The sequence below is a fragment of the Ornithorhynchus anatinus genome, chromosome 11 (assembly GCF_004115215.2).
Source record: "Ornithorhynchus anatinus isolate Pmale09 chromosome 11, mOrnAna1.pri.v4, whole genome shotgun sequence".
Taxonomy (NCBI): Eukaryota; Metazoa; Chordata; class Mammalia; order Monotremata; family Ornithorhynchidae; genus Ornithorhynchus; species Ornithorhynchus anatinus.
Genome location: NC_041738.1, coordinates 41,286,039 through 41,311,619, shown reverse-complemented (window position 1 = coordinate 41,311,619; position 25,581 = coordinate 41,286,039). Strand labels below are relative to the sequence as shown.

Sequence of the window (25,581 nt, the reverse complement as noted above, 5' to 3'; positions counted from 1 at the left end):
CAAGTCTGAACTCACTTCTCTTTGTAAGAGACCCTTGGTTCCACGATCAGTAATTCGAGGCTTTCTTTTTTGGTTCCTATACACTATACTCCTTAGCTCTTCCCTTCTTATTTTTGCCTTCTTAAGTCATTATTTGAGGTTGCGTCACTACTGACTCATTAAGCTACTCGGGTACTTTTTCCATCGAATTTGCATGTAAGTAGACATTTGCAGGTTCTTTCCGGTCTTACGATTCGTAATTCTTTATGCTCGTTTCCAATGTCTAAATATAACGGGAGCTGACTGGAAGTTTCAGCCATACTTCTCTCTCTGTTTTGTGAGCAAGAGAGGAAGAGTGATCAATCTTAGAGGGAAGTTATTATAGACCTCTAAGAAACTCATCTGACTCAAAAATCCAGAGCAACGGAGGGAAGAGAATGGCAGAGGTCATTGAAGTCGGTTAGAGTAATACCTTAAAGATAATGATTGGTTATCGGAGGTTTTGGGGTCACGTTATGTACCTGAAGGTTCAAGCAAATCAGCATCGGGCCTGCTGCTTTCCTTTGGAGGGGTGGAAGGACCCGGAGCGGTTGAAAATCTTGCAGGGGGACGCGGTTGGCCTTGGGCTCCCTGGTCCGCCATCTGTCCCCTCCACTGGCCTCATCTCTCCATCCTTGACCCGAGGACTGGAGGGAGGGTCAATAAAGTCATTTCCTCCAAAATTCTGACTTCCTAGACTCTGATTGTTTGCTATACGCCAAGCACAGCGTTGGCCCTTGGGGCAGAATCATTTGCTCTTGATTCTATTTATTTGCTATTCTTTAAACGAGATGTTCATCCCCTCGATTCTATTTATTGCTATTGTTCTTGTCTGTCCGTCTCCCCCGATTAGACTGTAAGCCCGTCAAACGGCAGGGACTGTCTCTGTTACAGAATTGTACATTCCAAGCGCTTAGTACAGTGCTCTGCACATAGTAAGTGCTCAATAAATACTATTGAATGAATAACCAGGTGGAATATAGTCCCGACCCACAGCGGGTTCACAGTCTGAGAACAGGTATCAGATCCCCGTTTCACTGATGAAAAAACAAAGGCACCGGGAAGTTGTGACTTGCTCAAAGATCACTCTTATCTACATTAATGTCGGTCTCCTCCTCTAGACTGTGAGCTTGTTGTGGGCAGGGAATGCGTCAGTTTGTACTCTTCCAAGCGCTTAGTCCAGTGCTCTGCATATGGTAAGCACTCAGTAAATACAACTGAAGGAAGGAAGGAATGAACGGATGACCCAGCAGCCAAGTACTGGAGCAGAGACTAAAATCCAGGTCTCCTAATCTTCAAATGTTGGTAGGGGAAGGAGAAAAGGGGAAGGGGGAGTGTGTGTGTGTGTGTGTGTGTGTGTGTGTGTGTGTGTGTGTGTGTTTCTCAGACCTGAGCTTGCTCATGTGTTAAGGTATGTGTGTATGTTGTGTCAGGGTTTTTAATGTGTGTGTTTTGTCAGGCCTGAGGTCATTCGTGTGTTAAGGTGAGTGTGTGTGGTGTCAGGCTCCTTGCTGGGTGTGTTTTGTCAGGCCTCAGCTTGTTCATGTGTTAAAGTGTGTATGTTGTGTCAGGGTCTTTTCCTGTGTGTGTTTTGTCAGGCCTGAGCTTATTCGTGTTAAGGCATGTGTGAATGTTTTTCACATGTGTGTGTTTTGTCAGGTCTGAGCTCATTCATGTGTTAAGGCATGTGTGTGAATGTTGTGTCAGGCTCTTTTGCGTGTGTATTTTGCCAGGCCTGAACTTGTTCATGTGTTAAGGTGTGTGTGTATGTCTGGGTCTTACATGTGTGTATTTCTTAGGCCTGAGGTTGTTCGTGTGTTAAGATGAGTGTGTATGTTGTGTCAGGCTCCTTCCTGGGTGTGTTTGTCAGGCCTCAGCTCATGTGTTAAGGTGTGTAGGTTGTGTCAGGATTTTTTGTGTGTGTTTTGCCAGGCCTCAGCTCATTCATGGGTTAAGGAATGTGTGTGAATGTTGTGTCAGGCTCTTCCACGTGTGTGTTTTGTCAGGCCTGAGCTCGTTCATGTGTTAAGGTGTGTGTGTATGTCTGGGTCTTTCATGGGTGTGTTTTGTCAGACCTGAGGTCGTTTGTGTGTTGGGGTGAGTGTGTATGTTGTGTCAGGCTCCTTCCGGGGTGTATTTTGTCAGGCCTCAGCTCGTTCATGTGTTAAGGTGTGTATGTTGTGTCAGGGTTTTTTGTGTGTGTTTTGTCAGGCCTGAGCTCATTCGTGTGTTAATGTGTATGTGTATGTCAGGGTGTTTCATGTGTGTTTCTCAGGCCTGAGGTCGTTCATGTGTTAAGGTGTGTGTGTATGTTGTGTCAGGGTTTATTGTGTGTGTTTTGACAGGGCTCAGCTCATTCGTGTGTTAAGGTGTGTGTGTGTCTGGGTCTTTCGTGTGTGTGTTTTGTCAGGCCTGAGGTCGTTTGTGTGTTAAGGTGGGTATGTTGTGCCAGGCTCCTTCCTGGGTGTCTTGTCAGGCCTGAGGTCGTTCATGTGTTAAGGTGTGTGTGTATGTTGTGTCAGGTTTTTCGTGTGTTTTGCCAGGCCTGAGGTCGTTCGTGTGTTAAGGGGTGTATGTTGTGTCAGGTCTTTCATGTGCGTTTTGTCAGGCCCGAGCCCGTCTGAGTGTTGTGTAAGGCGTGTGTGAATGTTGTGTGAGGCTCCTTCCTGGGCGTCCTCTGTCAGGCCCGAGCTCGTCCGTGTGTTGTGGAAGGCGTGTGTGTGAATGGTGCGTCTGTGGCGTGTGCGTCTGGGTGAACCCGTCAGTCCCTCCGTCCGTCGCCCCGCTTGCGGCCCAGGCGGGCCTAGCGACCGTCGGTAACCTCTGACCCCAAACCCTGCCCTCTCACGACCGACCGGAAGTCAGGCCGGGGACGAGGCCTCCGGGCGGAAGCCGGGCGGCGGACGGCGTGGGCGGGCTCCGGGACGGCGGCAGGCGGAGCGTCCGGGGGGGGGGGGAGGGGGGGAGTGCGCATGCGCAGCGGCCGCAGGGAGCGCACGGACGGCCTCACGCATGCGCCTCGCCCTCGCTGGCGCCCCGTCGTCCCCCACCCACCGTTGGGCGTGGCGCGCGGGCGGCCTCACGCATGCGCCTCGCCCTCGCTGGCGCCCCGTCGTCCCCCACCGGCCGTTGGGCGGGGCGCGCGGCCGCACGCATGCGCCGTGCCCCCGCTGGCGCCCGACTCCCCGCCCCACGCGGCCGCACGCATGCGCCGTGCCCTCGCTGGCGCCCGACTCCCTGCCCGCGGGGCGGGGCGCGCGGCCGCACGCATGCGCCGTGCCCTCGCTGGCGCCCCGTCGCCCCCCCCCCCCCCTCCCCGCCGGCCGTCGGGCTGGGCGCGCCATCATGGCGGCCGCGCTGCTGCTGCTGCGCTACACGCTCTGCCGAGGCCTGAGGCGAAGGTGGGCGCCGCCCTGCGCCCGCGGCCTGTCCCGGGACCCTCACCGGGCCGGCGGACGAGTCCTGCAGGTAACTAACGACCCCCGGGACCGGTCCTTCTCCTCCTCATCGTAATAATAATAGTAATGGTGTGTCTTAAGCGCTTTACTAGGTGCCAAGCACTGTCCTAAGCGCTGGGTAGAGATAAGCAGCGGGGCTCCGTGGGAAGAGCCCGGCCTCGGGAGGCAGAGGTCATGGGTTCGACTGCGGCCTCCGCCGCTTAATAATAATAATAATAATAATAATGTTGGTATTTGTGAAGCGCTCACTATGTGCAGAGCACTGTTCTAAGCGCTGGGGGAAATACAGGGGAATCAAGTTTATTAATAATAATAATAATAATAATGGAATTTGTTAAGCGTCCACTATGTGCAGAGCACTGTTCTAAGCGCTGGGGCAGATACAGGGGAATCAAGTTTAATAATAATAATAATAATGTTGGAATTTGTTAAGCGTCCACTGTGTGCAGAGCACTGTTCTAAGCGCTGGGGCAGATACAGGGGAATCAAGTTTAATAATAATAATAATGAGGTTGGAATTTGTTAAGCGTCCACTATGTGCAGAGCACTGTTCTAAGCGCTGGGGCAGATACAGGGGAATCAAGCTTAATAATAATAATAATGTTGGAATTTGTTAAGCGTCCACTATGTGCAGAGCACTGTTCTAAGCGCTGGGGCAGATACAGGGGAATCAAGTTTAATAATAATAATAATAATGTTGGAATTTGTTAAGTGTCCACTATGTGCAGAGCACTGTTCTAAGCGCTGGGGCAGATACAGGGGAATCAAGTTTAATAATAATAATAATAATAATAATAATGGAATTTGTTAAGCGCCCACTATGTGCAGAGCACTGTTCTAAGCGCTGGGGCAGATACAGGGGAATCAAGTTTAATAATAATAATAATAATAATAATAATGGAATTTGTTAAGCGCCCACTATGTGCAGAGCACTGTTCTAAGCGCTGGGGCAGATACAGGGGAATCAAGTTTAATATAATAATAATAATAATAATGAGGTTGGAATTTGTTAAGCGCCCACTATGTGCAGAGCACTGTTCTAAGCGCTGGGGCAGATACAGGGGAATCAAGTTTAATAATAATAATAATAATGTTGGAATTTGTTAAGCGTCCACTATGTGCAGAGCACTGTTCTAAGCGCTGGGGCAGATACAGGGGAATCAAGTTTAATAATAATAATAATAATGTTGGAATTTGTTAAGTGTCCACTATGTGCAGAGCACTGTTCTAAGCGCTGGGGCAGATACAGGGGAATCAAGTTTAATAATAATAATAATAATGGAATTTGTTAAGCGTCCACTATGTGCAGAGCACTGTTCTAAGCGCTGGGGCAGATACAGGGGAATCAAGTTTAATATAATAATAATAATAATGAGGTTGGAATTTGTTAAGCGCCCACTATGTGCAGAGCACTGTTTTAAGCGCTGGGGGAAATACAGGGGAATCAAGTTTAATAATAAAAATGTTGGAATTTGTTAAGCGCCCACTATGTGCAGAGCACTGTTCCAAGCGCTGGGGGAGATACAGGGGAATCAGGTTTAATAATAATAATAATGTTCGTATTTGTTAAGCGTTTACTATGTGCCAAGCACTGTTCTAAGCGCTGGGGAGATACAGGGGTAACAGGTTGTCCCACGTGAGGCTCACAGTCTTCATCCCCATTTTACAGATGAGGGAACTGAGGCCCAGAGAAGTGAAGTGACTCGCCCACAGTCACACAGCTGACAATTGGCAGAGCTGGGATTCAAACCCATGACCTCTGACTCCCAAGCCTGGGCTCTTTCCACAGAGCCACGCATAATGATGGCATTTGTTAAGCGCTTACTATGTGCCAAGCACTGTTCTAAGCGCTGGGCAGCTATAAGCAGTGGGGCTCAGTGGAAAGAGCCCGGCCTTGGGAGTCAGAGGTCATGGGTTCTAATTCAGCCTCTGCCGCATAATAGTAATAATAATAATGTTGGTATTTGTTAAGCGCTTACCATGTGCAGTGCACTGTTCTAAGCACTGGGGAAGATACAAGGTAATGGGGTGTCCCACGTGAGGCTCACAGTCTTCATCCCCATTTTACAGATGAGGAAACTGAGGCCCAGAGAAGTGAAGTGACTTGGCCACAGTCACACAGCTGACAAGTGGCAGAGCTGGGATTCGAACCCATGACCTCTGACTCCCAAGCCCAGGCTCTTTCCACAGAGCCACGCATAATGATGGCATTTTTTAAGCGCTTACTACGTGCCAAGCACTGTTCTAAGCGCTGGGTAGATATAAGCAGCGTGGCTCAGTGGAAAGAGCCCGGCCTTGGGAGTCAGAGGTCATGGGTTCGAATCCCGCCTCCGCCTCTTAATAATAATAATAATAATGATGGCATATGTTAAGCGCTTACTATGTGCCAAGCACTATTCTAAGCGCTGGGTAGATATAAGCAGCGGGGCTCAGTGGAAAGAGCCCGGCCTTGGGAGTCAGAAGTCATGGGTTCTAATTCGGCCTCCGCTGCTTAATAAGAATAATAATAATGATGGCATTCGTTAAGCGCTTACTATGTGCCAAGCACCGTCCTAAGCACTAAGTAGATATAAGCAGCGGGGCTCAGTAGAAAGAGCCCGGCCATGGGAGTCAGAGGTCATGGGTTCTAATCCCACCTCCGCCGCTTAATAATGATGATGATGGCATTTAAGTGCTTACTATGTGCCAAGCACTCTTCTAAACCCATGGTAGATATAAGAAGTGTAATCAGGTTGTCCCACGTGAGGCTCACAGTCTTAATCCCCATTTGACAGATGAGGTCACTGAGGCCCAGTGAAGTGACTTGCCCACAGTCACACAGCTCACAAGTGGCAGAGTTGGGATTCGAACCCATGACCTCCGACTCCCAAGCCCGGGCTCTTTCCACTGAGACACGCTACTGCTTCTAATCCCAGCGCCACTGCTTAATAATAATAATGATGACACTTGTTAAGCGCTTACTATGTGCCCAGCACTGTTCTAAGCGCTGGGGAGGATGCAAGGTGATGAGGTGGAGCAACCTGATCGCCTTGTATCCTCCCCAGCGCTTAGAGCAGTGCTTTGCACCTAGTAAGCGCTCAGTGAATACTATTGAATGAATGTTGCCCCACTCACAGTCTTAATGCCCATTTTACAGATGAGCGAACCGAGGCAGGTATATATCAATCTGTCATATTTGTTGAGCGCTACTGTGTGCAGAGCACTGTAATAATAATAGTGTTGGTGTTTGTTAAGCGCTCATTATGTGCCAAGCACTGTTCTAACCGCTGTGGTAGATGCAAGGTGGTCAGGTTGTCCCACGTAGGGCTCACAGTCTTCATCCCCATTTTACAGATGAGGTAACCGAGACACAGAGAAGTGAAGTGACGTGCCCAAAGTCACACAGCAGACAAGTGGCAGATCCGGATTTGAACCCATGACCTCTGAGTCCCCAGCCCGGGCTCTTTCCACTGAGCTGCGCGGCCTCTCTGCTGTGTGCTTGACAGCTGTGTGACTTGGGCAAGTCATTTCACTTCTCTGGGCCTCGGTGACCTCATCTGCCAAATGGGGATGAAGACGGTGAGCGCCACGTGGGACAACCTCATCACCTTGTATCCCCCCTCGCGCCCGCGCTTAGAACAGTGCTTGGCACAGAGTAAGCGCTTAGCAAATGCCATCATTATTATATAAGTTGATCAGATTACCCCACGTGGGGCTCGCAGTCTGTCCCCATTTTACAGATGAGGCACGGAGGAGCACAGTGACTTGCCCAAGGTCACGCAGCAGACGTGATGGAGCCGGGATTAGAATCTACGACCTTCCCACTCATTAATTCAGTCATATTTACGGAGCGCTTACTGTGTGCAGAGCACTGTAGTAAGCGCTTGGGAAGTACAATTCGGCAACAGACACAATCCCTACCCAACAACCGGCTCACAGTCTAGAAGGGGGAAGAGTCCAGGCCCGGGCTCCAGCCACCAGGTCACCATGCTTCTCTCCTAAGCGCTGGGGGACATACAAGATACTCGGGTTCAACACAGCCCCTGTCCCAGGTGGGACTCACAGTTTTCACCCCCCATTTTACAGATGAGGTAACTGAGGCACAGAGAAGTGAAGTGACTTGCCCAAGGTCACACAGCAGACAAGTGATGGACCTGGGATTAGACCCAGGTCCTTTTGATTCCCAGGCCCCAGGCTCTACCCTCTAAGCCATGCTGCTTCTCATTCATTTCATTATCATGTTATTTTTTTTAAGTCATTCTTAGGTAGTTCATGCTTAATTTGTCTGTGGCCCATCAGGATTCCTAGATCTTTTTTCCCCCCCCCGTCATCTGTATATCTCACTTGCAATATAGTCTCTTTGCTTTGTTCTTGAACTGTTTTGGTTATTCTTGTCACACGGTCAACCATAGCCTCTCCAGCATTGTGATCATTTATTTTTGTTTTTCTTATAGCACTGTAAACTCACAGATTGAGACCTTGTTTTATTTGAGTTTTGTAATCCCTTCAGTGTCTAATACAGGGTTTTGCACAAAGTAGACACTCAAATATTGATGGTGGTAATTTTGATGTAGTTATTAAAGTTTATTTTGTTCATTTCTGACCATTCCTTAAAGGCCCCTTTGAAGTTTAGTTCCACAGAATCTTAGCCATGCCTCTTAATGTGGTGACCTTCGCTAATTTAATGATCATTTACTTTTCTTCATCTGGGACTGACACTATACTACTGGATACCGATCAACTTTCTGAAAGAGAAATTTATTTAAACAGTGCAATATCAATGTCAGCCGTATTTCAGTGCCTACTATATGAAGAGGACTGTTTGTGGAGTTAGGGAACGTATTTAAAGAACGTGAAAGACACTTGGATCTGCTCCCTATTTTGTCATTCCTCCCCACAGCACCTTTGTACATATCCATAAATGTATTTATATTAATGTCTGTCTCTCCGTCTAGACTGTAAGTTCGCTGAGGGCAGGAAATGTGTCTCCCAACTCTATTATACTGCAGTCTCCCAGCTGCTTAGTACAGTGCTCTGCATAAAGTGGGTGCTCAATAAATACGACTGATTATTCCTGTCTTCAAAGACCCTCTAATGGAATAGGAGAAGCAGTGGATATAAATTGAGCACAGCACCATTTGACTGTGTTGATAGATTTACCCAGCACTCAGTCAACTGTAGCTGAGCGCTTACTGTGTGCAGAACATTGTACCATACCAAGTGCTTGGGAAAGTACAATATATCGGAGTTCATACACAAGTTCCCTCCCCACAAGAAGCTTACAATCTGGAGAGAGAGACATTAAAATAAATTATGGCTATGTACGGAAGTGCTATGGAGCTGAGGTTGGGATGAATCAAGGGCACAAATCCAAGTACACGAGGGAGGGAGAAGGAGTAGCGGAAATGAGTGTTTAGTTGAGGAAGATTTTTTGGAAGAGATGTGATTTTAGTAAGGCTTTGAATGTGGAGAGAGTGATGCCTGTCGGATTTGAAGGTGGGGACGGTTCCCAGCCAGAGGCAAAACGTGTGAGGGATTGGCAGTCAGACAGACAAGATCGAGGTACGGCGAGTAGGTTGGTGTGAGAAGAGCAAAGTGAACTCGCTGGGATGTAGGAAATCAGCAAGGTAAAGTGAGGAGTGGGCAAGGTGATTGAGTGCTTTAAAGGCAGTGGTGAGGAACTTCTGTTTGATGCAGAGGTGGATAGGCAACCACTGGAGGTTCTTGAGAAGTGGGGAAAAGTGGACAGAACTTTTTTTGAGAAAAATGATCCGGGCAGCCCAGGGAACGTGGCTTGGAGAGAGGAGACACAGGAAGCAGGGAGGTCAGCAAGGAGACTGATACAGTAGTCAAGGCAGGAGAGGATGAGGGCTTGGATTAACGAGGTAATTTGAATGGAGAGGAAAAGACAGAGTTTAGCAATGTTGTGAAGGTAGAACCAACAGGATTTGGTGACAGATTGAATATGTGGGTTGAATGAGACAGATGAGTCAAGGATTGAGAAGGAGCATGGTTTAATCGAAGAGCACGGGCCCGGGAGTCAGAGGACCTGGGTTCTAATTCTGGCTCCACCACTTGTCTGCCGGGTGACCTTGGACAAGTCATTTAACTTCTGTGCCTCAGTTACCTCACCTATAAAATGGGGACTAATACTGTGAGCTTTACGTGGGATGGAGATGGTGGCCAACCCAGTTATCTTGTATGTACCCCGGCATTTAGTTCAGTGCCTGGCATATAGCAAGCACTTAACAAATTCTATTTTTAAAAAGCATAATGCCAAGGTTACAGGATTGTGAGACAAGGAGGATGGTGGTGCTGCCAACAGCGATGGGAAAGTCAAGAGGAAAGACAGGGTTTGGGTGGGAAGATGAAAAGTTCTGTTTTGGACAGGTTAAGTATGAGGTGTCAGCCAAATGGAGATGCCTTCGAGGCAGGAGGAAATATGAGACTACAGGGGAGGAGAGCGATCAGGGCAGGAGATAGAGATTTGTGAATCCTCCACATAGAGATGGTAGTTGAAGCCATGGAGCAAATCAGTTCTCCAAGGGAGTGGGTGTAGATGGAGAATAGCCGGGGACCCAGTCCTGAACCTTGAGGCACTCCCATAGTTAGGGGTTGGGAGGCAGAGGAGTCCATGAGAGTGAGTGGCCAGAGAGATTGGAGGAGAACCGGGAGAAGATGGAGTCACTGAAGCCAAGGTTAGGTAGTATTTCCAGAAAAAAGGGGTGCTCCACAGTGTGAAAGACGGCTGAGAGGTCAAGGAGGTTTAGGATGGAGTCGAAGCTTTTGGTTTGGCAAGAAGGCCATCGGTGACTTTAATAATAATAATGTTGGTATTTGTTAAGCGCTTACTATGTGCAGAGCACCGTTCTAAGTGCTGGGGTATATACAGGGTAATCAGGTTGTCCCACGTGAGGCTCACAGTTAATCCCCATTTTCCAGATGAGGTAACTGAGGCACAGAGAAGTTAAGTGACTTGCCCGCAGTGACACAGCTGCCAAGTGGCAGAGCCGGGAGTCGAACTCGTGACCTCTGACTCCGAAGCCTGTGCTCTTTCCACTGAGCCACATTGCTTCCCTAGACTTTAGAGAGGGCAGTTTCCATGGATTGAAGAGGGCAGAAGCTACAGTGGAGAGGGTCAAGGAGGAAATTGGAGGAATGGAAGTGGAGGCAGCAGGTGTCGACGACTCGCTCAAGGAGCTTGGAGGGAGGTGGAGCTGGAGAGAAATCTGAGGTCAAGGGAGGGTTTTTTAGGCTAGGGAATACATGAGCATGTTTGAGAGCAGCAGGAAAGAAACTGTTGGAGAGTGAACAGATGAGGGTGACAGAGAAGGGAAGGGGTAAGTGTCTTAATAAGGTGTGAAAGTATGGGATCGGAGGCACAGATGGAGGGGGCAGATTTTGAGAGGAGGGAGGAGGTCTCCGTTTTAGATAATGCGGGGGAAGATGGGAGAATTGAAGAACGGGGTAGATGGAAGGACTAGAGAGGAGCAGAGGAGATTTTAGGGAGCATCTGCCTGACGGTTTCAGTTTTATCACGGCCAGATCATTAGGGACAAGGAGCGGGAAGGGTGGTGAGATTGGGTTTGAGGAGGGAGTTACGTGTCTGAAAGAAACAGCGAGTCAACGGGCATGGGGGTCAATAAGGATGGAGAGATAATGTTCCCTGGCAGAGAGGGCAGAGTTAACGCAGATGAGGATGACTTTGACACGGGCAAAGTTGGCCTGATATCTGGATTTCCTCCAGCAGCGCTCAGCAGCTAATGTACAGGAGCGAAGGAAGTAGACTGTGGGGGTGGGTGATCCAGGGCCGTGGTTAGTGATATGAGATCAGCAAAGGGATAGGTGAGTGAGTGAGTGAGTTGAGTTCCGTAGAGAGGGTGATGTTGAGGGCATCAGTTTTGCGCCTAGGCAAGATAGTTGGGGTACGGAGACGAAATGGAGCATGATTTGAGGAAATTGGGGCAGGCTAAAAGATTGGAAGTCTCTGTGGGGACAACGGATACATTTGCACGGAAGGGATGTGTGTGGAAGAGAAGACAGGTGAGGAAATCGTGGTCTGATAGAGGGATTTCAAGATTTGGGGAAGGTAAGATTGTACAGTGACTAGAGATGGAGAGAGATGATGAGATCAAGTGCAGTCACTGCTGACAAACCTTAGATGAATGTACTACTCTTGAGGCTGGGCATTTGGTGGGGCTTGAGGCCACTACAACGACAGGAAAAGGACCTTTCATTCATTCACTGTCATATTTATTGAGCGCTTACTGGGTGCAAAGCACTGTACTGTTTGAGAGAATTCAGTACAGTAATAAACAGACACATTCCCTGCCCGCAACGAGCCCATTCTCAGGGCTGCCATGTGATTTCCACTGCAAGAATGGAAGGCAATGGTTTTCTGTCAGGATTTATTTTTCTGACATAAATCCCACTTAAAAAAGCAGCAACTGTATTTAACCCTTAATAAACCTGCGAGTGAGAATTTGGACATTCTAGCCCGAACTCTGACACTGGCCTGCTGTGTGAACTTAACCTCTCCGTACTTCAGTTTCTTGTAGAAACAGATTCATGTTCCCTGTTCTCCTTCATGGACTGTGAGCCGATCTGGGGATAGGAACTAAGTTTGAGCTGAAAACCTTATATATTTATCATATAATACTCACCCAATTCCCATTATAATAATTCTCATTATTATTATTATCGAGTGATGATTTAACAAAGAGTTTGGACTGATATATTGTTTATGCCGCCATATCTTATTTATTGAGTGCTTACTGTGTAGGGCATTTTCTTACGCGCTCGAGAGGGTACAATAGAATGAGCGAATACGATCCGCCCAGAAAGCTTACAGTCTAGAAGGGAGACAGGCAATAAACTAAATTATATGTAGAAGGTAGCATTAGAGTTTAAAGACATGTATATTGGTGCAGTGGGGGTTGTGAGACCCCTAGTTCTAGGGTAATGCAGAAGTGCTGAAATGGCAGTTTGAAGAGATGTAGATTTGAGATATTAAGTTAATAAGGGAAGATGTACCCGGAGGAGTTGTGATTTCAGAAGGGCTTTAAAGATGAGCGTAAGTAATGATTTAAAAAAAGCCACTACTAATGATGACTGAGAAAGGGTGAACATAGTGCCTAGCTTTAGGGAAAGAGAATTCCAGGCCAAGAGGAGGGTATGAGCAAGAGATCAGCAGTGGGAAAAACCAGAATGGGGTCCAGGTAGGCTTGACAGGAATGACATGCGCGGGCCGGGCTCTAGCGGGAGAAGAGCAAGGCTAGGAAAAGGAGAAAGAGCTGATGAGGTGTCCTGAAGCTTAGTGGTCTGGTCAGGAGGTTCTGTTTTGATGTGGAGCGGGGTGGGTGGCCGTTGGAAGTTTTCGAGGAGTGGGGAGGTATGTGCAGAGCAAGGCTTTAAAACATGATCTAGGTGGCAGAGTGAAGTCTGACGTAACTGGAAGCAAGGAGGTCAGTGAGTAGACGGATGCAAAAGTGGAGGCGGGATGTGACGTGCTTTGACCAACATGGGGGCAGTTTGAGTGGAGGGTGAATCAACGGGATTTGGGGACAGAGGGAGGAGTTGGGAATAATGCTAAATCGCATCTCTTTTTTGCTTTGGAGTTTGTACATTCATTCTTTTTATTCCTTATAATATAATAATAATGAGGGTATTTGTGAAGCATCTGTTGTGTCGAGTACTGTTCAAAGCACTGGGGTAGATACAAGCTGATCAGATTGGACACAGTCCCTGGCCCACATGGGGATCACAAGTCTTAATCCCCATTTTACAGATGAGGAAACTGAGGCACAGAGCAGTTACGTGGCTTTCCCAAGGTCACACAGCAGACATGTGGTAGAGCAGGGATTAGAACCCAGGTCCTTTTGACTCCCAGACCATGCTCATCTACTAAGCCAATCTAGCTTTAGTTTCCCCTTTGTGATTTTTTTTTTCCCCAGTTCTTTGTAAAACTCTCGGTTCAGTCAGACTTGGTTCCTTGCTTTCTTTTCTTTTTCTTTATAGAGATTGTATTTCTTTCTGTCTGGAGGATTGTTTTCTTAAAGAGCCAATTGTCCTGACCTATTGGCTTTAGACTTTTTTTGTAAAAGTTTATTTTCCTGAAATGCACTTTATTGTCTTGGTTTTCCTCCATTCTTTACAATCGTAAATTCCATCAGCTTTGACCCCTTTTCCCCACATTTCCGCCATCTTTAAATCTTCAGTCAATTCTTTCGTGCTTGTGAGGGACAAATGAGGATAAGCATCTACTGTAACCGTGTTCTCAGCTTTCCGCAAAAAAGTTGACATTCAGAATCTTCCAGGGTAATACAGACTTTAAGAACATGCAAATAAGTATTTCAGTTTGTAATTAGAATAGTTGTGTAGGCCTAGCTCTAAAGAAGTAATCAATGTTTCCGTGATACACTGCTAAGTTTTGAGCTCCTGGTGTTTTTTCTTTCAGAAATTACTGTCGAGAACCCTATCCCCTACCTTTCGAGGAATCACTGGATTGTTACTTCAACAACATTTAATTAGAAATCCAGTCAGGCTGTGGAAACTCTTAGGTAGGTGTTTTTGATAAGATAGTTTAATCGACAGAATTATTTTCCTTATCTGATAAATGTGGCTCTGCCTTTCATAGCATACCCAAAGTCAAGATACCAAAAAAAAAAAAAATTGCCGCTTGGGAGTTGGATGAAAAGCTTAAATCATTTTAAGTACTTGGCTCAAGTACTCAGTTGATTTACTAAGATAATAATTGTGGTATTTGTTAACCCCTTACTGTGTGCCAAGCACTGTGCTGAGATCTGGGGTAGATCCGAAATAATCAGGTCCCACGGGGCTCACGGTTCTAAGTAGGAGGGAGAACAGGTATTGAATTCCCATTTTACAGATGAGGAAACTGAGGCACTGAGAAGTTAGGTGACCGGCCCAAGGACACACAGCAGATGAGCGATGGAGCTGAGTTTAGAACCCAGGTCCTCCGACTCTCAGGCCTGTCCTCTATCCACTAGGCCACGCTGCTTCTCTCCTACTAGGATGGGCTTTGGCGTCTGCTCATTATAGTTCCTAGTTAAACCCACAATAACAAACCTTTGGAAAGTGCTAGAATAAGACTATAAAACAGGGAAAAGTCCTCTCCCAGACGCTTAGTAGAGTGCTTTACCCACAGTAAGCGCTCAGTAAATACGATTGAGTGAATGAAAAAGCCATGTAATTGCAATTTGAACCGTCCCTTCTCCTTGGATAGGAAAATGTATTGAGTTGCATGTTTCTGTTTAAAATTCCAGTTGACAGTAAAAAAAAAAAAAAAAAAAGAGGGCATTGGCTCACTTGCAAAACAAATGACTCTCTATTTCTGTTACTCCAACTGTGCATTATAGAAAAAAATTTTGCTCTTTTGGAAAGTAGCAGTGAATATTTTAAATACAGCATCAAAATGGAAAGTAAATTACAAAATATTTAACTTCTTCCATAGGTATATACACTGAATCCCCAGTTGACTGCTATGGACCCCTATTGAAGGACTTCAGTGTTGTATTTGTATAATTTCACTTCCTTCTACGTCCATCCAATTGTATTTACAGTGGGGAACCAGAAAAGAGAATGGAAAAATGCAGAACTCAGTTCGTGTCAAGCAGCCTGGTGCCCATATGTAAAGATGGAGAGAGGGTATACATGCCAGTTTGTTTAAGTCAGTGATTTGCACATCTGCATTGAGTTTTTTTTCTCTTTAATGTATTCTTGCTTGAAACTGTTTTAGAAAGCAAGAGAGTATGCCTTCAAAACTCCAAAGTAAGCTTTTTAGTAAATGATAAGAAGTTGTAAAACAAAGTAGGTTAATTTGTAGATTTTCTTAGTGTCCCTTTAAAGGAAGTTACAGACCAGGTTGCCGTTTTGAGTCGGTATTTCCGTGAATGTTTTGCCGAGCCCGTGTACAGAGGAAGACTTTTGTGAGGAGGGTTCACTGATGCTAGCCCAGACCATCAGAAGCATCATACTTTGTACGGTGGGCTTCTAATAGTTTTTATATACAGGCAGCCCTCGACATAGGACCTTTCGACGTACGGAGAACAGTATTTATACAGTTTCTAAATTTATTCCCCGATGGAGGTTTACAGTGCGTCAGTTTTGATTTAACAGCATTAACCTGCTTTGTGGCCCTGGCTCTGGGGGCTCCCGATGGTAGGGGAAAGGAGAGGATCGTGGAAATCCCTGGGGAATGGGGAGAGAATTTTTAAAAGCCACAACATAGCAAGGAAAAGGGAGGGAATGGTCCGAGAGGGGAGGGGACGTAGAGCGGCAGAGGTCAGCGAGCAGAAAGCAGAATGGTCGCCTGATGGCCGGGCGGCATCATTAGGGAGGCCTCATCTAGTGGAGGCTTTTGTCCATTTTACTTCCAGCACAGTGAAACCTGGCCACTCCTCTTGTGGAACCTTTCTGACCCATCGTCATTGCACTCATATAGCTCCATTACCCATCTGTAAATGATTGGGAAAAGAATTCTCGGAAGCAGGTAAACATGGAATGTCCAACTTTGATTCAGGAGCAGTTCCTCCATTTTTAATACTGTTCCTCTGAGGAAATTGACCCTGACTTACATTTCAGTCTGACCGATTTTCAGTAACCACTTGTGATCTGGAGCCTGAGGATTGCCTATACCGTCAGGCTACAGCTCCCCTTAGAAAACAATATCAGTATTTCCCTAAATACAGGTTTACATGATGGTAGGTGTATAATTGGGAGGATTATCTTTTTTTTTTAATGGTGTTTCTTAAGCACTTACTATGGGCCAGGCACTGTACTGAGCGTTGGGGTAGATTCATTCAGTCAGTCGTATTTATTGAGTGTGGAACACTGTACTAAGCACTTGGGAGAGTGAAATACAACAATAAACAGACGTATTCCCTGCCCATCAGGTTAGACACCGCCCATGTCCCACATGGGGCTTAGGGTCTTAATCCCCATTTTACAGATGAGAGAACTAAGGCTCAGAGAAGTAAAGTGATTTGCCCAGGGTCACACAGCAGACAAGTTGAGAAGCCAGCATTAGAACCCACGTCCTTCTGACTGCCAAGCCCGTGCTCTTTCCACTAGGCCATGCTGCTTCTCAAGATTTTATCATTTCAAATATCTGAAGGAGTGTTAATCCTTTGGTTTTGGAAAAACGTTTAGACTTAATTTGCTAATTTCCAGCTCAGTTGTTTCAGTATGTTTTCCCTCAGATCTGTGTACTTAGACTAAGCTGTATGTTTTCCCTCAGATCTATGTACTTAGACTAAGCTAAATTCTGTTTTTTGTAGGTGGTACTTACTATTTTAGTACCTCCAGAAGGCAGCAAAAGAATAAGGGGAATGAAGGAGCCAAAGGGAAAGCACCAGAAGATGACGAAGGTACGTATGATGTACTGAATCTACTCTTCCCAATTGCAAGGCCCAGGGTGAGGGTAGAACCAAAGACCCTGCTTGGCCCTGTGCCACGGATAACCAACTCTGACCCCATTTCACTTAGCAAGTGCTTACAGAGAGCATGATGCTGAACTGAATCCTGAAGGCCCACCTTAATTTTAAGAGTTAATGGGAGCGAGAGACATGGGTGGATGGGAATTTGCACCGGCACTTGGAGTAGGATTAATTGGGGGAAGCTTCTTAGAGGAGGTGGGACTTGAACTGCCATTTAAGAGGCAGAAAACAGTTCTGTGAAGGCCCGGAATAGCAGCTTAACTTTCAGGTCTCAGAAATCCCAGAAAAAGGATGCAAGATACTTGGGAAAGCAGAACTTCAGGCTACTGGGAAACTAGACGAACCTTTCCTCCTTTGGCATCCCAAGTCTTCACCCCCTGAGCCGGTGAGAGAGACACACCCTGCTTTCCTAAAAATTCTGAGAACAGATTACAAAGTGGCGCTCCCCATTCATGGGAAAGATCAAGCCAAGGAGAGTTCACAAACCAGGGGAGGAGGGCAGGAGAGAAAAGAGCAGTGTGACCTAGTAGAGAAAGCTTGGGCCTGGGGGAGTCAGAGGACCTGAGTTCAAATGCAGGCTCTGCCTCTTGTCTGCTGTGTGTCCTTGGGCATGTCACTTCACTTCCTCATGTCTCAATTGACTTCATCTGGAAAATGGAGATAAAGACTGTGAGCCCCATATGAGACATGGATTTTGTCCAACCTGATTAGCCTGCATCTGATCTAGTGCTTAGTACAGTGCCTGGCTAAGAGCTTAACAGATTTTTAAAAAATTTTTTTTTTAAAGAGGGAGGCAAGAAGGGATTGCCAGAATTTTGGGGGACACGAAACATGGTTCCTCCCCATTTCCAACTCATTGTTCTAGTCCCCCAAATGTTCTGTGCCTCCGGGATTGCTCATCTGAGCCAGCGGGAGGCTGCACTCCCCCGTCCTTCCAGCCTTACCCACGGATCCCACCCTCAACAGAGGACTCCAGTGGTGAGAGTCCACCACTCTTCCCAGTCCCTTCCCCCCAAATCCCATTCCCAGTACGGTGCTGGAGAGAGGAGAAGAATGAGAGAGCCAGGAGAGGTAGCCGAGTCTCATCCGTAAAAGGACCGTGCTCCGCGGCGGCTCGGTCGAGCTCTCCTGGTTGGACGTGGAGCTGAAGTCAGAGCGGGGCCGGTGGAGTTTACTAGGTGGAGGTGGCGTCCCTCATCCTGAATGTGCAGGTGAGACCTCAGAAACTCCCCGGGCTGCCAGCTCAATTTCAGCGGCTTGGTTCCAGCCGAGCTGGGGCATGCCGAATCTTGTGTTCAGAGTCCACGCCGCCATGTTAAAGGTGAGAGTTACTCCCTGGAGGTGCAGGCCTTTTCTTCCTAGCGGTAATGAACAGAATCATCGGTTGGAGGCCGATTGGCCATTCCTGGGTTTTAAGATTCATTTGACCCGTCGGATCATCCTGGTGGTTGACATAAATACCTGAGGTATTTACAGTGATTTGACTGTTTTAGGAACGGTTTCTACAAAGTAATTAGCTGTTTTCTTGCAGAGCTTTTATAATTGAATCGATGCTTGTTTGAATTGGTCTCAGTAACTTTTTCCAGGCATTTTTGTGTGTCTTACTGCATGCAGTGACAGTGTGCCGTGCGTGCTTTCTCTTTCCTATCCCTCTTTGGTGGTTTTGGCAGGAGTCGAAACTCCCTTACCTAATAGGCTTTTTTTTTTTTTGGTCTAATTCAACTTTACAAGTTGTACTTCTTCCCAGTCCCTCTCTACCCACCCCTGGAGTGGTGAAGGATTGGAAATTCCAGATTTGCAGCTAGACTTCTGAACAGCCAGCTGGAAAATCCCATAATTAGTTTTAAAGGTTGATTCACTTAAGTGAGTGAAGAGCTCCAGGTTCAGAGCCTTTCGCTCTGTGTGGGTTGGGTGAGGTCTGCTATAAAATGATGAAGAAGCGTAAGGCCGGTCTGTGTTTTTTGTCCCCTTGATTTATTGACTAAGGGCAGATGCACTCAAGGACCGAAGTTTTTTGAAGCTCAAAGACAGGTCACCGAGCCCATTTATCCATCTAGACAACGTGAATTTAAATCTTCACATGTGAAGTCCACTCCAGGAGTATGAGAAGAGAGAATTCTCATTCTGATTCCAAGAGAATCAGAGCTTCGTTTATTGCAGAGTGATCTGGTGGGGCAGGGAACAGAAAGCAAACAAAAGCTCATGTAGTCTAACCTCCAAAAATGCTAGAGGGTGTCTATGTTTCCACTGTGGAAAATGGCCCCAACATTGGATCTAGTTGTGTACCATATGTGGAATGAGCAGTGTAAAAAAAGTGGTGTGCAAAAGGCTTCCTGTGATGGTAGAAACCAAGCATGTCAAATTTGCAGCCCACCAAGAGGTTGTCTGAGGCCCACAGGACAGCTGGCTGGCTGCACGGAACTGGGAGGGGAAAGAGTTTTTTTTGGATTGGCTTTTTTTTAAGACGGCATTTGTTCAGGATTTACTCTGTGCCAGGCACCGTACTAAACCCTGAGGTAGATTCAAGCTAGTCAGGTCGGACACAATCCGTGTCCCGTATGGGGCTCCCGGTCTTAATCCCCATTTTAAGGATGAGGTAGCTGAGGCACAGAGAAGTGAAATGACTCGTCCAGGGTCACACAGCAGAGTGGCAGAGCTGGGATTAGAACGCAGGTCCTTCTGACTCCCAAGCCCTTGTCTATTCAGTAGACTGGGCTGCTTGTACTTGGGCAAGTCGCAGCAGAGTCACGCACTCCCCAGCTCAGGATCTTTGTTCCTGGTCCCCTCTGATCTCCTGGGTTTTAGATTTCCTGAACTGCTGTGCATTCAGTGCCTCTGCACCAGAAACTTAAGAACAAAAGCAACTGCTTCCCCTCCAGCCCGGACGGACGTGGAACCAGGCTGCTCAGCCGAGGCAGGGGCGAGGCAGTCTTCTCTGCATCCCGCTCTTATTGTTTGTGCTACAACCGACAGTGGGGAAGATTATTTAGTTGGTTGTGAGAGTCGCCGCATCTCCCGCACCTCTCTTTCTCAAGCTCAGGGTCCCATCCTTGCCTTTCTGACTTTGTCTCTCACCGGTAGCAATCTCTGTCTCTCAATAGGCTCTCTTACAGTATTTCTCATCTGAATCTCTTTCCAAGATTTGGTTTCTCTCCTCTGTCTTGCTTTTATTTTGTCTCTGGGTCTCTTGTCTCTTACTTTCTGCACAGCAGCAATCTCTGTTTATCTACCTCTTCCTTTCCGGCCTTTTCCTCCAATCATGAACGACTGGAGGAAGCTTCACCGACCAACACCATATTGGGAAAATATCAAGTAGTTTAAACCACCCATCGCCTTTTATTCTCTTAATCACAATATATTTTGTTGCAATTATATGTTATTATTTGCGGCTTTATAATGCACCCCAGATATAAATGTATAACTGCATATGCAGCCACTTCCAGGATTTTTTGACCTGCCTGGTAACACAACCTCTACAGTAGTGTTGTTTAGTGTGTACGGGCTTCTTAGTAACACGAGTAAAGAACTGTCCTTTAGCAATTCATATTTAGATCTACTCGAGCTGCACCTTGCTTTCTGTGGACTAGAAATTTGGACTCCAGAAAAATTCTGTTTCAAATCAGGTTGACATTTTAGATAACAACAAGAAGCAGGCAGTATTTCAGAGGAAGACCGCTGGTCTGATAATATGTGCTTAATGGTTTGTAAGGCGATTAAGCACCAGTGACCTACTTTTGTTACCAACGACTAAATGTCCTGGAGGAATTTCTAGGCCTGGAATAGACAGTCAACTGTTTTGCGTGGGTTTTTGTCTTTTTGTTTTTTGGGTTCGGGTTTATTTTTTAACGATTTTTGTTAAGCACTTACTATATGTCGGGCACCGTACTAAGCCCCGGGATACCTACGAGGTAATCAGGTTGGACACAGTCCCACATGGGGATCCCAGTCTTACTCCCCATTTTACAGAGGAGGTGACGGAGGCACAGAGAAATTAAGTGACTTGCCCAAGGTCACAGAGTAGTTACGTTGGCAGAGCTGGGATTAGAACGCCCAACCCCGTGCTCTTTCCACTAGCCCATTCTTTATCTCACAAGAGGAAATAGAAACTCTCGAAGCCCTTTTCAGCAGTAGGGATTCCGTGGCCCCGAGAGTGGTCCGCCAGGGAATGGCTCGGATGATAGTTGGCTGGAAGATGCAGCTGCCTTCAGGGAGAGTGGTGGGAATCCGCCATGAACTGTGTCGCTCTCCTGAGGTGGGAGCCAGATGGATTCCCGTGTCCCCTCCCCAAACCACCCCCTGCTTTTTCCAGTCTTTTACCCCGTAAAAAGGAGCAAGCTAAAGGAGGGCTATTTATCGTTCCCTAAAACCTGATCTTGTAGTCCTTCACAGTATTCGGTCATCTTCACCTAGCCATGCATCAGTGGGGTTCTCTTAGAACTGATTTGGCCTCTCCGAGCCCCTCTTTCCAAACAGGTGACCGTCAGTGATGGAATTTCAGCGATTAGAAGTGTTGACTGGGGACCACGTTTACAGTTGATGGGTGGTGTAAACAGTGGTGTCAACTTTTCATTCTGAGCCAGGAAGGCATTTTTAGCAGCGAGAGTGGAGATTTGGGAGATTAGGTTTGAGGGAGAAAAGGAGGGGAGAGAAAGAAAGGAAAAGAGGAGGAGGGGCGGGGAGAAAAGGAAGGTAGGGAAGAAGTATTGCCCTGTGCTTCCGCGCCATCTCCTCCATCAGCGCCAGACTGCTCAGGAGCTGGGCCAGCAGCTCTAGGCTTGGAAGGGAGAGGCAGTTGTTCCGATGGGCTCAATGGGGTTAACAGGGCAGATGCGGTGAGCTTGGCCTCGCTGGGCTTCGGGGTCAGAGGGTGCGGGTTCTGATCCCGGCTCTGCCACTTGTCAGCTGTGTGACTTTGGGCAAGACACTTCACTTCCCTGTGCCTCTGTTACCTCACCTGTAAAATGGGGATGAAGATTGTAAGCCCCAAGTGGGACAACCCGATGACCTCATATCTACCTCAGCGCTTAGTGCTTGGCACATAGTAAGCGCTTAACGAATACCAGCATTATTATTCAGGGCCAGGTGTGAGGAGCCTCTCACCCAGCCTGGGATCCTGGTGAACCTTATGGGAGCCCTGGGATCCAGGGCCTGCCAGCAAGGGGTGACAACTGGAACTGCTAGAGAAGCAGGGTTGCTCATTGGGTAGAGCCCGGGCCTGGGCGTGGGAAGGACCTGGATTCTAATCCCTGCTCCGCCGCATGTCTGCTCTGTGACCGGTCGTTTCACTTCTCTGGGCCTCAGTTTCCTCATCTATAAAGCGGGGATGAAGAGTGTGAGCCCCACGTGGGACGGGGACTGGGTCCAACCTGATTAACTTGTGTCTACCCCAGCGCTTAGAAGAGTGCTTGGCACATAGTAAGTGCTTAACAAGTACCATCGTTATTATTCGGTGCCTCTTTCACCGCTTTCCAACTCTGAGAGAGGGTGCCGGGCCTTAGCTGCCCTCTCTGTCCACCCTACCCAAAAAGCCTTGGGGGCCGAACCGATGGCAGTGCCCTCTTGAGAACAGTCCGGTGCGGGTGGTGGTGCTCCTCCTCCCTTCTGTGGGTATGGTGCCCCTAGGTGTAAATACATCCAAATCCATTATAAACCTTATTTTATAGCATTACTCCCTGCCTTGTCGATAAGACTCCAGAGGACGATTACAAATGAAGACTGAATGAGTAGGGAGTAAAATGTCATAAATCTGTGGTGTTCCACGACCCCGTTTCTCTTGTTTTCTGTGGATGATAGAACTCTGAGGTAGTTTCCCTCCATATCTCTAGGAATAAGGCTGACTTCAGGAATTATTTAAACATATTCTTCAGATCGCCGCTCCATTTCTCACAAGCTTTTCATCAGAACGTTTGGCTCGAGGGCTAATGGGAAATAATTTCCTCCTGAAGGCTTTCTTAAACCAAGGACTAGAAGGGCTCCCATAGCGGTCTGGTTGTTTGTGAGTGCCTCTACCAGCTAGCATTACTTATTTATCTAGAGCAGTTGCTTTGGGCTGCTTCGCAATATGAATTCGGAACTGCAGAGTTCAGCAAAATTTCTCACAAATCGAGGCAGCAAGAGCCAAGAATTGCAGAAGTCCAGTGAATCAAATCCTATAATTGCTTGGTTGGCCCTTCATTTCAGAGTCTACAGCTTCAGAAGACTTCTCCCTCATGATGATGATGAAAATAACTTTCATGTGTCCGAGTATTTCATTTGAAAGCGCTGTACTTTAGTACAGCGCTCTGCACACAGTAAACGCTCAATAAACACGATCGAATGAATTCAACAAACTTCAGTTTTGAGCTGAAAATTGCTTGGAACCCTTTCATCCGAGTTCACTCTAAACCAGCCTGCATCCCAGATTTGTGGAGACGAGCCAACTAGATCTGTATGCGCTTCATGTCTGCCAGTCTGCCCTATCCATTTAATAATAATAATGTTGGCATTTGTTAAGCGCTTACTATGTGCAAAGCACTGTTCTAAGCTCTGGGGAGGATACAAGGTGATCAGATTGTCCCATGTGGGGCTCACAGTCTTAAATCCCCATTTTACAGATGAGGTAACTGAGGCACAGAGAAGTTAAGTGACTTGCCCAGAGTCACCCAGCTGACAAGCGGCGGAGCTGGGGTTTGAACCCGTGTTCTCTGACTCCCCAGCCCGCTCTTTTTCCACTGAGCCACTCCGCTTCTCTAATCCATTTGATTGTAAGCTCCTCCGGGTCAAGATGATGGCTTTTACTTATACTCTCCCAAGTTCCTAGTATAGTGTTCTCACACAGTGGGAGCTCAAAAAATCCATGCGCCTCCTATGATATGTTGGCACTTTGTGTTTTGGATAGGACACTATTGGAGAATTAGACAACATTCTCCTGATTACCCGCCACTGTCTAAATAGAATGTGATGTGCGGTGAATTCATTCAGTCGTATTTATTAAGCGCTTACTGTGTGCAGAGCACTGTACTAAGCCCTTGGGAAAGTACAATGCAGCAATAAACAGTGACATTACTTGCTCACAATGCGTTCACAGTATAGAGGAGGCTTGCTGGGTATATATGCTACTGCACAAGTTTTCCTTCTTTGGGACTGTAGCTGCCAAGTCATCTGACAGCTGACTGAACTGTTGAAAGAACGAATAATAATGTTGGTATTTGTTTAGCGCTTACTAGGTGCCGAGCACAGTTCTAAGCGCTGGGGGAGATACAGGGTAATCAGGTTGTCCCACGTGGGGCTCACACACCTTTAATCCCCATTTTCCAGATGAGGGAACTGAGGCACAGAGAAGTTAAGTGACTTGCCCACAGTCACACAGCTGACAAGTGGCAGAGCCGGGAGTCGAACTCATGACCTCTGACTCCGAAGCCCAGGCTCTTTCCACTGAGCCACGCTGAATGAATGAACAGAGCAAGTAAACTGATTGGGACGGGGAGAGATTATGCTGGGGAAGCTTCAATGCTTCCTGTTGGCAGACTTTGGGGTTCAAGAAGCTCTGGAGATTAAAATAAAAATGAAGTTTCACTGGTTTCTTTGTAAGAGAAAGCGTTCCTGTGGAGTTTTTCTTTTGCACATGTAAATTGTTTCTGTCCCCTTGAGTCTTGGGGGTGTATATCATAGTGATAGCTTAAATCTAATTTTGGAGTCGACCTCTTTGTAAAGTCAAACACAACGGACACCTAAAATCTGGTCCCATCACTTATAGAATGTCTGTGGTCGTTTTGTCTGCTCCTCCTTAAAAATCTCGTGGTTGCCGTTTTGAGAGTGTTACCCATCACTACATGGCTAATAATGCCAAATAATAGAATCTCTTAAGGATGTTGGATTAAGTTGATGTGAGGTACTGACCTCTTTGGGTATACTAGAGACAGGTTGACTGGTGCAGGAGAGAACCAAAGGGGTATTGGAGCCAGAAACCATTACTAAATATGCAGAGCTGAATCGCTTCTCCTTAGGCCCAAACCTTGCTTTGGTTTAAACAGAACTCAAGCAAGGGGCAAAAATATCCTTGTGTGGAAAACGTTCCATGCTCTACTGGACGAACACTTTTTAAGCATTTTTCTCCCTTGGTTGCTGCAGGAGATCATGTTGGCAATTCAGGGAAAAAATGGCATTATTAGAGACTTCGGCATGATTTGCAAAAGCAGTTAATTCTTTATTGTAATAAGTAGGCATCCAAACTCTTATTCGGAGGAGTTAATTTATTTCTGCATTCAAAATGGCAGTTGAAAAGATGACAGTATTTGTTTTGAAATTTGCATATTAAGACCACTCCAAACCCCTGAGAAAGATTGCCCTGATTACTAAGTATAATAATTCATATCAGTGTGGTTTAACACTCCTGGGGCACTCATTTTTTAGCAGATTTTCAAACCGCCATCGTCTGGGATTCTAAAGCCAAACTAGAAAATATTCAGTATCAGAGTTGGCTTAGAAATGACTTCCAAAGTCATAAGAGTTAGCTCCACAGCGGCTCGGATGCTCTGAGTACCTAGGGTGCGTTCTAGTCAGTCGATCGTATTTATTGAGTGCTTACAGTGTGCAGAGCACTGTACTAAGCACTTGGGAGAGACCAGTATAACAGACACATTCCCTGCCCACAACAAGCTTGCAGTTTAGAGGGGGAGACAGACACCAGT

At 46.8% G+C, this 25,581-nt stretch overlaps 1 protein-coding gene across 4 annotated transcripts in view; it reads left to right on the top strand.

The window, feature by feature from the left end:
- Positions 1–3,337: 3,337 nt before the first annotated feature.
- The window catches only part of SPG7 (SPG7 matrix AAA peptidase subunit, paraplegin), a 58,676-nt gene continuing 36,432 nt past the window's right edge, over positions 3,338–25,581 (top strand). For all 4 annotated transcript variants that reach the window (XR_005660529.1, XM_039913444.1, XM_029075117.2 and 1 more), the window contains exons 1-3: positions 3,338–3,486; positions 13,912–14,014; positions 16,754–16,843. Coding sequence is in view for 3 of the 4 variants with exons in the window: in XM_039913444.1 (XP_039769378.1) it covers positions 3,364–3,486; positions 13,912–14,014; positions 16,754–16,843 (316 nt within the window). In the remaining variant the exon portion in view is untranslated. The remainder of the gene's footprint in view (positions 3,487–13,911; positions 14,015–16,753; positions 16,844–25,581) is intronic.